Source organism: Chelmon rostratus, chromosome 6, assembly GCF_017976325.1.
Source record: "Chelmon rostratus isolate fCheRos1 chromosome 6, fCheRos1.pri, whole genome shotgun sequence".
Classification (NCBI taxonomy): domain Eukaryota; kingdom Metazoa; phylum Chordata; class Actinopteri; order Chaetodontiformes; family Chaetodontidae; genus Chelmon; species Chelmon rostratus.
This window is the reverse complement of record NC_055663.1, coordinates 1,584,610-1,597,711: the sequence shown is the minus strand read 5'-3', so window position 1 is coordinate 1,597,711 and position 13,102 is coordinate 1,584,610. Positions and strand designations below refer to the sequence as shown.

Sequence of the window (13,102 nt, the reverse complement as noted above, 5' to 3'; positions counted from 1 at the left end):
ACGAGAAAGATTCAGAGGGTTAAGACCATTTCATGATAATGAAGGTAGCCAACATACAAAACAGTCTCAGTAAAGTGTACATACAAATATTTAGATACAGACCCTCTTCCTTAAAAGTGTTTACTTGTATGCACATTCTAAAGCACTTTGCAAGCAACTTGCTTCTGGGAACAATCAATAACTAGAGATTGCAGGGTGGGAAATTAACATGTAGATATCTACATACAACTACAACTACTACACTACACACGAAATGTAACTCAAGAACAGAAAAAGACATAAGCACAAACTGACACATACACAAGTGAAATTTTCAAAGTGACTTCAGTGAAAATTGACAAGCAATTACATTTTACAATTTCAGATCCTTTTGTATATTATTCCAGGATGGAAGAACATATCTAAAAGCTTATTTGCCTGATTCTGACCAACATGTAGACTATTGTGAGAGCGCAAGTTAAATTGGTATTGGTTTTTACACATATATGTAAAGAGTATGTGTATGTCCAGTAAAGGTAAAAACATTGACGAAATCAAATATATTTGTGGGGAAGAAAGTTAGGAACAAGGTTTTCAACGCGTGACTGGAATGACAAGTTCTGATCAATGATAATACTGAAGTACTAAAATGTTGTGACCATTTTCTTTTAGACTGGGTTACTCAAACACACAGAGGTGCCAGTTTCTCTACTGAAGGGTCTATCTCTGAAACAAACAAGTGCTTCTGTTCATACCGAAGGGTCCAGGGAGATGATTCGGACGGTGTTGTCAACCAGTCCCACGGCCAGGAATCGTGACCGTTGCTCACCAGGTGGTACGTTTGCCAGGCTCATACAAACCACGTCTGCGGACATCTCTTTCCGCTCTGTGTACTCATTCAGCTGACCAGACTAGCAAGAGCAAGAGCAAGAGAAAAAGAGAAACAGCATTACTACAGCCCCGCTGGGACGCTGCGTAAGACATAAATAACAGGTTGTGATAATTTGCTTATTCTTTTTGAAACATACTCAATTTGAAAAAAGTACAAAACCAATATATTTAATGTTTTACTTGATCAGCTTTATTGATTTTTCTAAATATATGCTTATTCTGAATTTCTTATTTCTGGCTGATGATCATGGATTTTGTCAGCTAAAAGGATCTTGCTAGCAGATTTTATAATAATTTAACTAGCTAATGTATGCTAATGCTTAAACTCTGTGAGTATTAATATTAAAACAACAACCCTGTAAAAGAATCTTAAGTACTTGATGGCTGCGCACATGATATTATGCTACAAGACTGAGACGAGTGCTACAAATCCCAAGCATAACATCAGCATCCTCACTGGCAGTTTTTGATCCATGTAATGTGTAGAAGGTAGCTGTTCGTATTTTCAAACAGTGTTCCTCATTTTCTTAGGATATGAGGAATAAGCCATGAGTTTGGCAAACGTAATGGTATCCAAGGCAAGTTTGGCTTCAGTTTCTAAAGTGTGAACATCCCCAAAACAAAGAGCAGGACTGAGCTGCTATTACTGCTTTATATTGTGACATAGGTGCGTCTTGGCTCAAAGATCGACACAGCGCAGTGAATGGGTCATTCCTGACACAAGGGGTTTAGCAAAGGGTCAACTGGCAACAGACAAAAGTACCATGGTATGGAATAGGTATGAAAGGGGGCATGCTCAAAAGGCTAAACTATTCACAAGCAAGGACCAGGTGAGGTTCACTGCTTTGTGAAACACAATTGTATAAAGGATATTACTACATGGGCTCAGGAAGACTTTGCAAAATCATCATAAACAGACTTAATTTGCAAATGAATGCATTATGTTTTTATTTACACTTCACGTAGTGTCCCAACTTTTTTGGAATCAGATTTGTAAACAGATTTTCAGTCATCTCAGTCCCTTCCTATGTTTATTATGGTACCTGAGATGAATTTAGTTTTAGTCTTCAATATTAGTTTAAATCAGATTTAAATTTGTCACTTTCTCTGCAGTGAATATGAATTTGGTTTTTATTTACAAAAAAGAACAATCAACTTATGATACCGTGCACAAACTCACAATCAAAGTGATCACAGTGATCAAAGGAAACAGCGCTCAAAAATATTTCAACCAACACACCTAGAAAAATCCCTTCAAACTCATTCATGGCTCCTACACACACAGAAACATTGACTTTCTTACCGGGTCCATCTCAAAGTAGACCAGCTCGCCTCCAGTGAGCGCGATAACAACCTGTCTCTGGTTCACAGCACAGCGGACAATAGTTTTTTTGCCAGGAGTCTTCCATTCATTCACACGCTTGTCTGCTCGGATGTGGCGGATACCATCTGGGTACACCTGTATAGAAAAGCAGGGAGGGAAAGAGCAGAAGAAATAAAATTCAAAGAGGCTTAATTGTTGGTATCACTTTGTATTTAACATGTTCTTATTTGCAAACGATATTCTGCACACTTTAACTGTCACTGATGCCTCAAGGTAAAAAATCACATTCAAACATCTAAAACTCTCTTAGAGATAATGCCCTTAGTAATACATCGCACCAACCTGCACCAGGGCGTCTTCACCGAGCAGTGAGCACGAGAGAGTGGGAGTTGTTCCCAGAAATCCAGAATCTGTCACTTCCTCTACAGTCTCCCCGATGGACAGAACCAGAGTAGCGTTCACAAAAGATACAATGATGTATGCATCAAACTCATCTAATGAAAAAAGGAATAGAGACAAACAGAGGAGTACTGATTAGGAAAACAGGTTGAACAGCAATGGCAAATGCCCGGACACACAAATAGGAAAGACTTAACCCGGTTATTTACCAAGTTATTTACTTTACAAAAACATTTGAAGAGCAAATTTTTTTTCAACAGCTTTAGTTTCATGTTACTCAGTGACTTCAAATCAATACCAAATTGTATTACTACACTGGACCAAAAGAATAGCCCCCTTTTTTAATGGGTTTTTGTGATTCTTCTATATTATTCTAGGAAGGAAATGTGAAATTGTAAATGGTAAATGGATTGTATGTAGCTCTTCTAGTCTGACAACCACTCAAATCGCTTTTACCACACAAATTGATTCATTTACACACACAATCATACCATGGTAGCTATTATGAGCTTTAACCATTCACACACACTAATGGCACAGCATTGGGAGAATTTGGGGTTCAGTATCTTGCCCAAGGATACTTTGACATGTAGACTATCAACATTTCAATTTTATTTAACATTTTAAAAATGTGCTTTACTGTGGATGTGATAACACGAAGATAGCAGCTGACGCACATACTCATAGAAATAGAGTTACATGCAGTAACTACCATATTCCTTGGCTTTGTTGGCTCCAAGAACCAACAAAAAAGTCTTCTACCCCACCCATTTGATTTTTCACATTGCTTTCACACTTTATACTGCAACACAAGCTCAGTTGGTTTTGTTATTAAGATATATGTTAAGATATATGTAAGATGTGTTCCCTTATATTGCTAATATGTCCAAAAAATCTGATTTGAGAAACAAATCTGATTTGCCTTCAGTGTGAGGAAATCCTTTAAGAAATCCTTACAGTGAAATTCATTCATTTTGACAGCCTTAGGGTGGACTGTCAGAAGGTCAAACGTCACGAATCATCTCATAAACCGCAGTCTCTACAGGTGTCTGTCTTTTACTGACTGTAAACTGACATTGTACATTTGGTTCATGAGAGGTTGGATAAAAGGTGTCTGAGACAGGAAGTGTATTACCTTCCACATGTCTGCGTACTGTCCACACAGCGTTGGGGTTACCAGGCAGCTCGGACACAGCCATCTCTGATACCTGATAAGAGACAGATAGGGAAGATAGTAGAGAAAGAACAAATGACAAAAAAGGAGGCAAAAAGGATTTAATATTTATCACATAGGACATCTTATTAGGACAAACTAAGGGCTTGTTAATGAGTTATGACCGGACAAAAAACCCACTAACACCCACTGACCCACCACATCTGCCCTTTGTCTGGTAGGTAAGGGTACAATTGACATTCATTACCAGTTCAAATGACTTTGCAGTCGGGCTGTCAACTAATATTCTAAATTTGAATGTACTGATTTTTTTGTAAACATAACATAATATTCAACAGCACTGCCATAGCAGCTGCACTGAATGACAGACAGAAGTTATTTTTGCTTAGTGTTTTGTTTTGTTTTTTTATTGAATTATATTTTAGTGGTTAATTGCTGGAACTCTGAAAAGATTATCCAAGAATGTTTCTTGTTTGAATGAAGTGCGTTTTATGATGATAAAGTGACATTTGTTAACGGAGTCTGGTGGCTTTAGTGAGAGCGATACAACAGCTGTTTTTGGTTTAACAAAACAGATCTTACACTTCAACAAAATGGTCCCGCTCTGCAAGGATCCTTTCCATAACATTGTCAGACATTATTGTAACAATCTGTGCCTGTCAGTGGCAAAACACTTTCAGTGGACATACATGGACAGAGCAAAAACACATGGAGGGATTACATTGCAGCCTGTTTCCAGTCTGCCGACTGCAGCAATCCCATTCTCTACTGACAAAACTTCAAAAATGTTGTCTCCATTAGTCACACAAAACATAGGAATATACGATAATCAGATAAGTGGAATTTCTCCCATTTGTCTGGGACACTGAAATCTTCTAAGACATGTGGACCGGCACCAACTGGAAACTCTGCACACGTCACTTTCATTGATTGGAAATGAGAAGTGGGTCAAAACTGAAATGAGCACATAATTCAATAACACGGCATAAGACATTATTTTATTTGTTTATTTTGCAGTGTGTGGGTATGTAGATCTTTAGGTTGAAATAATACACTAGTAGTATGTCTCTCGTGTCACTTTCCCTCTTATGGACAAATGCGCAAAGACAGATATTTGCATGGTTCGAACTTGTGTGGGGTTTTTTTTTAAGAAAGAATACAAATTTTGGATTTTGTTGCCTTAACTCCCTACCAGCCTCCATTGGCTAGCTACTCTATTGCAGTAGGAGGTGACCATGGGAATAAGGTGAACCATTTAAAAATTAAGATTTCTAAAAAAATATACAGGACAGACAGACGCCGAAATAAAAAAACGGCCTCATAACACCGGATTTTGTGTTTGTGCTGAAATCATGTGTGTGTGATTTACAGACTCTTAAGCTTTTATTCAGAGAAGAAACTCATCACCTTTCAGTCAGCTGTGTGTGGGCGCCTGTGGGTGCCTGCATGCATGTTATGTTGTTACGTGTGTCTGTGTGTGTGTCTGTGTGTGTGTGTGTGTGTGTACCTCCAGTCCATGTCTTAGGACCCTCAGAGTAGACCGTGGTCCTCGTCCACAGGCAACATACAACTGTGGAGTATCTTCATTGGCCAAATCAGCAATCTGACAAAATCAGGAAGGGAAGTGTAAGCCAGCAAGGAAATGGGAGGCCCAGTTTATGGCCACAAGTGCAAACCAACGCACATACTGACCTGACAGGACATGATGGGTGATAAGTTCTCCTGTTCATCCACAAGCACAAGGTTCTTTAGGGGGCGGGGTTGGAAGAAGAAGGTGTCTCCTTCCTCCAGCGGCATTGCAGAGGAAAACTCAGGCTCCTCATCATCATCACCCAAGTGGGCAATCTGGTAAAGGTAACTAAAGAAAACAAAAAGGTGGAACAACAGAAGGAAAAGGTTTGGGAGGAAAAACAGCACAACAGAAATAAAGCAAAATCTAAATGGACAAGAATTATGGCCCCAAGCTGAGTTTTGGGGATATGTTCATACCAATCTGAAGGTTTAAAGAAAAGTACATAAAGGATGAAAGTTGTGCTCAACCAAAAGTAATCCAAAACAAAGGACTTACTGGTTTCCAAACTCTGAAGACACAAACAAGAAGCCAGTCTTCAGGACACACATGGCCGTTGCCACGGGGATCGTGTCAAAGTATTTCAGCCTGATTTCTGTGACCTGAGAAACAACACAGACCCTTTTTAAACATGCATTCTTGTGCTCTAACGTTCTGTAGAACTGACTTTATCCTTCCTTCATCTTTACTCACCATTTCATCATCCGTTTCCAGGGTAACCTTAAAGATGTCTCCCTGCTCAGTCTGGGCCAGGAAGAAGAACATGGACTTGGTCTTGTGGGTGGCCGAGCAGACAAATATCATGCCACGCTCCGGGTCATCGAGGTCGTTCTGTAGGATGGGGCAGAGAAAGAAAAGGGAGCAGAATAAAAATAAATGTGCATACAGAGACAAAAAGTGACCCAAAACAGACACACATAAAAAAACAAGTGGAGTGGGTGTAATGACTTGAATTGTAACAGATTCCAAATGGTGGTGGTGGGGGGGGTGTCCTTCCATTTGAAACCATCGTGCTGGATTACATTACTACTCATTAAATTATATCTTAAATCCATACAGTCAAGAAAAGGGTCATATTCTGATGCCATACTCAGTCACAGGAAGCTGCAGTAAAAATACTCCAAAGCCAGCACATCAAGCTTAGTTTTTCAATATGTTTGACTCACCCTGCGCCGTGGGATGGGACAGCGAATATCAGGCTGGTCTCCAAAATTCTTGTAAGTGATGTAGTTTTCAGAGCAGATCAGAACTCCACTGGGCCCATCAGAACCACCAGGGACTAGACAGAGAGAAGCATTTAGTGGGACTTGTTTATTAATGATGATTACTTGAAAACAGCTGCAATCGAAAAGCAGGATGGCTGCTCTGTTTCTCAATTCAAAGTTCCCCTTTACTACTTTGACTTGCTCTTTACTCAGTGCTACTGTGTTGATAAATCTGTACTGAGATCATAGATGGAAAATCTTTGTCCACTTTCTCCAGTGTTAGTCAGAGAAGAGACAGGAAAAAATCACTTTGATAATGAAAACACAAATCTAACAAGCCAGTGTTTGATGTCTTACAAACATGCCCAAACACAGGTTCTTCTGAAAACACATCTTTAAAAACTGCATATTATAGCCTCTTCTTTTCCATTAGTTACGGCTGAATGATTTCCAGATAAAAAAAACAATAGTTACAGCACAAGTGAAACTCTGGGTTTGTGACTCCTGTCCATTATGCAGTGCTTTCAGCACAGCCACCACAGTAGTGTTGCAAATCAAATATACATTTGAATTTAGAATATTTGTTTATAGCCCTTGTGTCCACCAGTAGAGTTTTAGCGATATTGTTTCCACCACGGGAGCCATCCCTGAAGCCATTTTTCAACACTGTCATTCACAGTGCCTGCAGTGCTACACCGCGAGCAAGAGAGAAAAAAAATCAAATGTGATAAAGTGTGGTACAGTTAGGTTATCTGTGGGCATCTGTGCAGCATCACTATGCTTCATTTACAATAGTATGCTCTGACACGTTTTACCTGTATCAAAAAATTGTAGCTCCTGCAATTAGGGTATTGCGATATTTTGATGAACTGTTCAGCCCTATTATTCCCTGGTGTGTGCAACCACACATATCCATATGCTTACCAGTGATGAGGAAATTTCCATGCTCTTCCAAAGCCTCACTGTACTTGCGGACCACATGATTCAAACCGAGGTCGAGCTCGTAAAAGGTGAGCGTCTGTTGCGTGTTGGCAGCAGCTTCTCCCGTCGGGTCATTGTCAGCTTCCTGAAAGGAGCAAATATCAACATACAGAATCAGCAGATCGCAAAATGACTCCGTCGTTAGCCACAGGCAGTGCAGACAGACACTACGGCAGTGGTGGCACCTTCGAACTAATTAAAGCTGCAGCAGGCAAAACCTGCGCAAGCCAAAGCAAAACATTCCACCTCTCTCTGTTGCCTCGCATCACTCCACATAGTCCCTCTCGCCAAACCCACGAGTTCAAATGGCAGCCATGAGAGCAGGATAAGAGGCGCACACACACACACACATGCACACGCACGCGCACACGCGCACATAGCGTGTTTTATACTATACACTGTAGGCAAAGGAGGTACTGGAAATTTATCACAATTTGCAGCATTTTTCGCCACTGAATCAGGCTTTCACCATCTGAAGGTGACTCTCTGAAATGACCTGTGATTGGCCAAAGTCTCCTGTCGCATGCTAGATTTTCCAAAACTTGAACACAGAGCCAAGAGGAGGTGCAGAAGTCTATTTTTCTATCAGACCACATGAATTAAATATATAATAAATATGCTGAACAGGTTATTACAGAATTCTTGCTCAATGACAGCTTTAAACAGCAACAAAAGGGAATTTAATCACACCTGTTATGAATGGCATTTGAAAATAAATATCAGAGATGTTACATTTTTCTCCAACAACAGTCAAACAAAGTCATCACACCTACAAGCCAAGCCAGTGTGCATTATCTTAAAGGCATAATCTTAAGTTTTCAGGACCTTACCTCATAGTCCATTTCAAGGCAGGCAAACATGGGATTTTCAAAGCCAACATCAACTCCTACAACATGGTAGACCAGTGTGTTTGCTTTATGGGCTTCCAGTGGAGAGGAGATAGTCAGTCTTGCAGCAGCATCTCTATTCAGAATGTAAACCAGCTTCTGTTTCTCTATCGCTCCTTGACAGGGGAAAGACAAAAGGCATCCAAAATGCTTAATTTGATTCAATTTACAGTTATCCAGTTTTAAAGGGCCAGTGTGTAGGATTGAGTGGCATCTTGCAATGAGGTTTCCTCATCCCTCTCCTTCCAAGTGTGTAGTAGAACCTACAGTGACCATGAATCTTGCAATCTTGCTCTCTAGAGCCTGTGTTTGGTTTGTCCATTCTGGGCTAGTGTAGAAACATGGCAGTGCAATACAGCAGAATCTGTCATAGAGGACCAGCTCCCTCTGTAGATATAAAGAGCTCATTCTAAGGTAACCAAAACACAACAAGTCTTATTTCCATGTGAATATATGCTAATGAAAAAATACATGTGAATATTATATTCCATTTCTGCAATATTCTGCCTGAACTCTAACCCTTACACACTGGCACTTTAATATACTATATACTAATGCTTATAAGAACTACAAACCTTTGCACAATTTAAACTGCTTAATTGTGTTAGCACAATACATGGAGTAGACCGTTTCTAATATATGTTAGTAAAAGGTGTCAGACAAAAGACAACAATAAAACTAACACATTTTACTGTGTCCTGGAGGTACACTAACTTGCATCTATTTGAGTCGTACATACATTGTAACTCTTTGATATCATCCATACCTATCATAACAGCTCTGCCTTTTGGGTCAACAGCCAGGAACTGTCCAGGGACAATGCGCCGGCAGCCACTCTTCCCAAATGTTTCCTGGTGGATCTTCTCAAACATGTTTTTTGATGGATGATATTCCAGGATGACAATACGACCACTGTCACTTCCAACAACAATGTAATCTATAAACACACATGAATGTGTATTAATACAAAACATAAAGGTGGCACACAGAATGAGATGACAATGCTTAACCCCCTTAAGCTTTAAAAATAATTCTTGTGAGGTCATAAAATTATGTTTGAACATGTGTGTCCTCGCGCATGCACCCTTGGCTACATACCTTTGGTTCCTCCAGTGAGTCTGAAGGCCATCAGAGACCTAACAATTCCAAACACCTCCACTGTGAGCAGAGTGTGGACCTTTCCTGTGTTAGCATCTGGCCGCAGTAACTCCAAGATCTTTCCCCTGGAGACGACAATCTCCTGCATCTTGGTTCCTATCAAGACATAAACATCTCTTTTCAGCATTCAGCTTGTGAACTGTAAGGACATGCTGCATGGCCCTTCTCGAAGATAGATATGTATTATGTTTCAACACCAGGAATAGAAATGGTCAATAAAATTGCTTTGGAAATCCAGGATCATTAGTATGCGTGTCTAAGTTATGAACTATTCGATTTTTTAATCTAACAAATAAAATTATTTTCATTTAGATGTGTCAAAAGGGTGACAACAAATGTAAGTATATCCTCTTCTAAATGATTTTTGCAGTTTTCTGTTTTATCAATCAAACTTCAGTTATAGTGAGACCTTTAGTTCAGTGATATTTGCAGCATGTAATTATTTCAAACCAACAAAAAAGCAACATTGTACACTTGTTTTGGTCTTAAAGTTGCAGCAGTTCCATTCCCTACACTGACTGTGGTCAGAGAAATAAGCAACATGATTATGGAAACTCATAACCACTTAAAATGTAAGACAATTAAACCAACGAACAGAAGAAAACAAAACAGAAGAAAATCATTTTACAAAATGCAAACACAGACTGGTGAACAGACAGGCCAATATTACATATCCTAAAATTACATTCATTTAGCAAACAACAAAGCAACATTCATTTTCTCACACATACACACATTTGGAGCCATTTAGGGCTCTGTGTTTCACTCAAGGACACTTCAGCATGTGGAGCTGAAAAGCCAGGTTTTGTACCACCAACTCTAGAATTGATGGACACCTGAGTTACAGCCGCCCCAGTGATCACAGTGACCACCTGACCCCCACACACTGGTCTTAACCCTTACTGGAAATTTGACTGGACAGACCCAACCAAACAGGGAACGAAGACAGGCAGCGATCTCACCTGAGAAGTTTCCATGGATGGCATGAGTGATGCCTGTGGCACGTTGTAGGGTGATGTTGTACAGAAACATGGCTCCCTTTTCGGAGGCTTCCCCTCAAGGTTGTTCAGGAGCTGCAAACGGAGCACGTAGCCCGGCTCAAAACTATAAAGGGATGATGGAACACAAAGAGGGGGGTTGTGTGCACGGACAGTAATATTTCTGTTAATGCTGTGAACACGAGCGGTCTTTTACATTGTGTCCGTGTTTAAAAGCGTGCTGACTGTTTAAAAATACCATTCAAACTGAGCTGAGCTGCACTTTCCGGGGAGTAACAGTGTAGTTAAATTAAAATACCTGCTGGACACACAGTTGGTCTGGACTGAACTCGTGGTGTTATGTTTACATGCGAATGACCGACGAGAACTGCTAGCGTTAGCTTAGCAGTTCGAAGACGAACTTTACGCTTAGCAAGTCTGGATATCCATAAATCACTTCTGTTAGCTAACTTAGCTCCTTAATTGCAAAGTCAATGTAGTACAACGCTACCGATCCTTAGCCTTACCACTTTTCGTTGGTAAGAACTGTGCTCACAGTTAGCCTATACAGCTCACTTAACTTGTATTCAGCGGACTGAGAGCCCATTCATTGAAAGCGCCACTTTTGCCCGTCAGTGTTATTCTCTTGCTATATTACTCACGACGTGCACGCTTTATATGCATACAACGTCCATTTGACTGCGGAGAAGCTTTAGATTTGTAGAATAAAATATTTACCGGCGTATTTGATAAGATGATTCTGATTTCAGATGGATAACGTTTCATTTACACAAACAATTTCCATACATCTCCGGGAAGCCGACGATAAGCCGCCGTTTCTGGGTCCTTCATCAGCCAAAACGCCGTCATGTGAGGTGGCCCACACGCGCCTGACAGAAATCTGAGACATGCTGTAGTAGCGCAAAATCTCCAGCAGGTGTCAACAAAGTTCTCAAGATGAGTAGAAGGCAGCACGTATACTACTTGCTTTGTCCCTGATGTAGTGCAGGGACTCAAATGCCGCCCAAATCCAATTCTTTCAATTTGTGTTTCCTTGGACATAGACCTCAACACCAATACGGATAATGTTTTTTTTGCTTATCTTTATTTTATACACTTCAGCCCAAAACACCATAATATAGTATTACGGTCAGTGCAAGCATCACTGAAGCTTCACGGAAATGTTAGAACAAGAAGATACTAAACATTTGTTGTGTCTATGTTGTGTTGTGTTGTGTTTGTTGTGGATTTTATTGTTCATTTAATCACAGGGGGTTCATGGGGTTAACACAACCTAAAATGCATTGAATCAGTAGTCATATAGTGTGATTCACACCAGAACACAAGGTTTTTTTTTCTGACAGGGTCATCCATCCCCAGGGTGGTGAGGTAGTTGTGATGGTGCAAAACCACAGCTGATGTTGATGTCTGGAAATATGTAGTCACTGTGCTGCTCTCTCTTCCTCTGTTTCTCAGGTACACACACACACACACACACACACACACACACACACACACACACACACACACACACTCAAAAGACTAGTGGACTATTGACTACTGACACACTCCTTTGACTTTTATTGCTATGCTGGCTTTCGGTTTGGATTGGTTATTCTCTGAGAGGAGACTACCCATCATTTTGACAATGCTTAATATCAGCCCTGATGGATTTTCAGTTCCATGGTCCAGCTAATGTGCTGAGTGAACCAGAAAATGAAAACTGAGCAGAACTTTTTTGGAAACCCTGTGAATGATAGGGTCTCCCACACTTTAAAATATCACACTGAAAAATGAGCTCTGTGGCAGTGCCATGATGAACTTTGTAACTTGTGTGGTTTTATGGACAGAAGTGTTTTATTTAGGAACTTATTTTAGTGCCAGAATTTGATTACAGGAAAGTAAGGGGCCATTTGTTCCGTAGGCAGAAAGAATAACTTGTTTCTTACTCTCGTTCTCTGGTCATTAGCATTAATGTCTTCTCAGTATGGTATTTGGAGAGGAGCATTGACATTTTTCACCTCTCACTTTTTCAGTATGAGTTGTGAGAGAAGATGTCTTTGCATCACATTTTGAGAGGTTTGTAACTTTTCAATCATTCCCTAATATTGTAATAAACTATCACAACATGGCTCAGTGATGGGGCAATCTGAAAATACAGTGAGGATAAAGTGAGTTCAAGTGGGTTCATATCCTCATGATCGGTGTGAATCATGTCTATCACACAGACAGTGGTTAGTTTTTCAGCCAAGTCGGTGCAACCCATGGTATGTGGGGGGGTTGTTAAGGGGCTGAAAGGCTCATGGAGAACTTTCATGAATGGATTCTTCAGATAGGACGAAACATGTGCCTGCATTCAGAAATATCAGTCAGAATGAGAGATGTGACTGAATACACTGGATTTGTGAAGGACATCAGCACCCGTGGATTGACGTGGACTGGAATCACACACACACACACACACACACACACACACACACACACACACACACACACACACACACTTCTGTATTGGTTTATACAGCAAAATTATTCAAAAATGGATCCTAAAAAAAAG

General features: G+C 40.2%; 1 protein-coding gene across 1 annotated transcript in view; it reads right to left on the bottom strand.

Moving 5' to 3' along the window:
• Positions 1–11,395, bottom strand: part of sf3b3 (splicing factor 3b, subunit 3) — a 28,115-nt gene extending 16,720 nt beyond the window's left edge. Inside the window, exons 1-15 of the mRNA XM_041939397.1 lie at positions 11,284–11,395; positions 10,531–10,672; positions 9,509–9,664; positions 9,177–9,347; positions 8,354–8,526; positions 7,467–7,608; positions 6,504–6,616; positions 6,031–6,168; positions 5,836–5,939; positions 5,460–5,625; positions 5,275–5,370; positions 3,729–3,801; positions 2,537–2,688; positions 2,174–2,329; positions 735–890 (exon numbers count right to left, since the gene is read on the bottom strand). Of these exons, the coding sequence (XP_041795331.1) occupies positions 735–890; positions 2,174–2,329; positions 2,537–2,688; positions 3,729–3,801; positions 5,275–5,370; positions 5,460–5,625; positions 5,836–5,939; positions 6,031–6,168; positions 6,504–6,616; positions 7,467–7,608; positions 8,354–8,526; positions 9,177–9,347; positions 9,509–9,664; positions 10,531–10,600 (1,866 nt within the window). The 5' untranslated portion in view covers positions 10,601–10,672; positions 11,284–11,395. The remainder of the gene's footprint in view (positions 1–734; positions 891–2,173; positions 2,330–2,536; positions 2,689–3,728; positions 3,802–5,274; positions 5,371–5,459; positions 5,626–5,835; positions 5,940–6,030; positions 6,169–6,503; positions 6,617–7,466; positions 7,609–8,353; positions 8,527–9,176; positions 9,348–9,508; positions 9,665–10,530; positions 10,673–11,283) is intronic.
• Between the last annotated feature and the right edge of the window lie 1,707 nt (positions 11,396–13,102).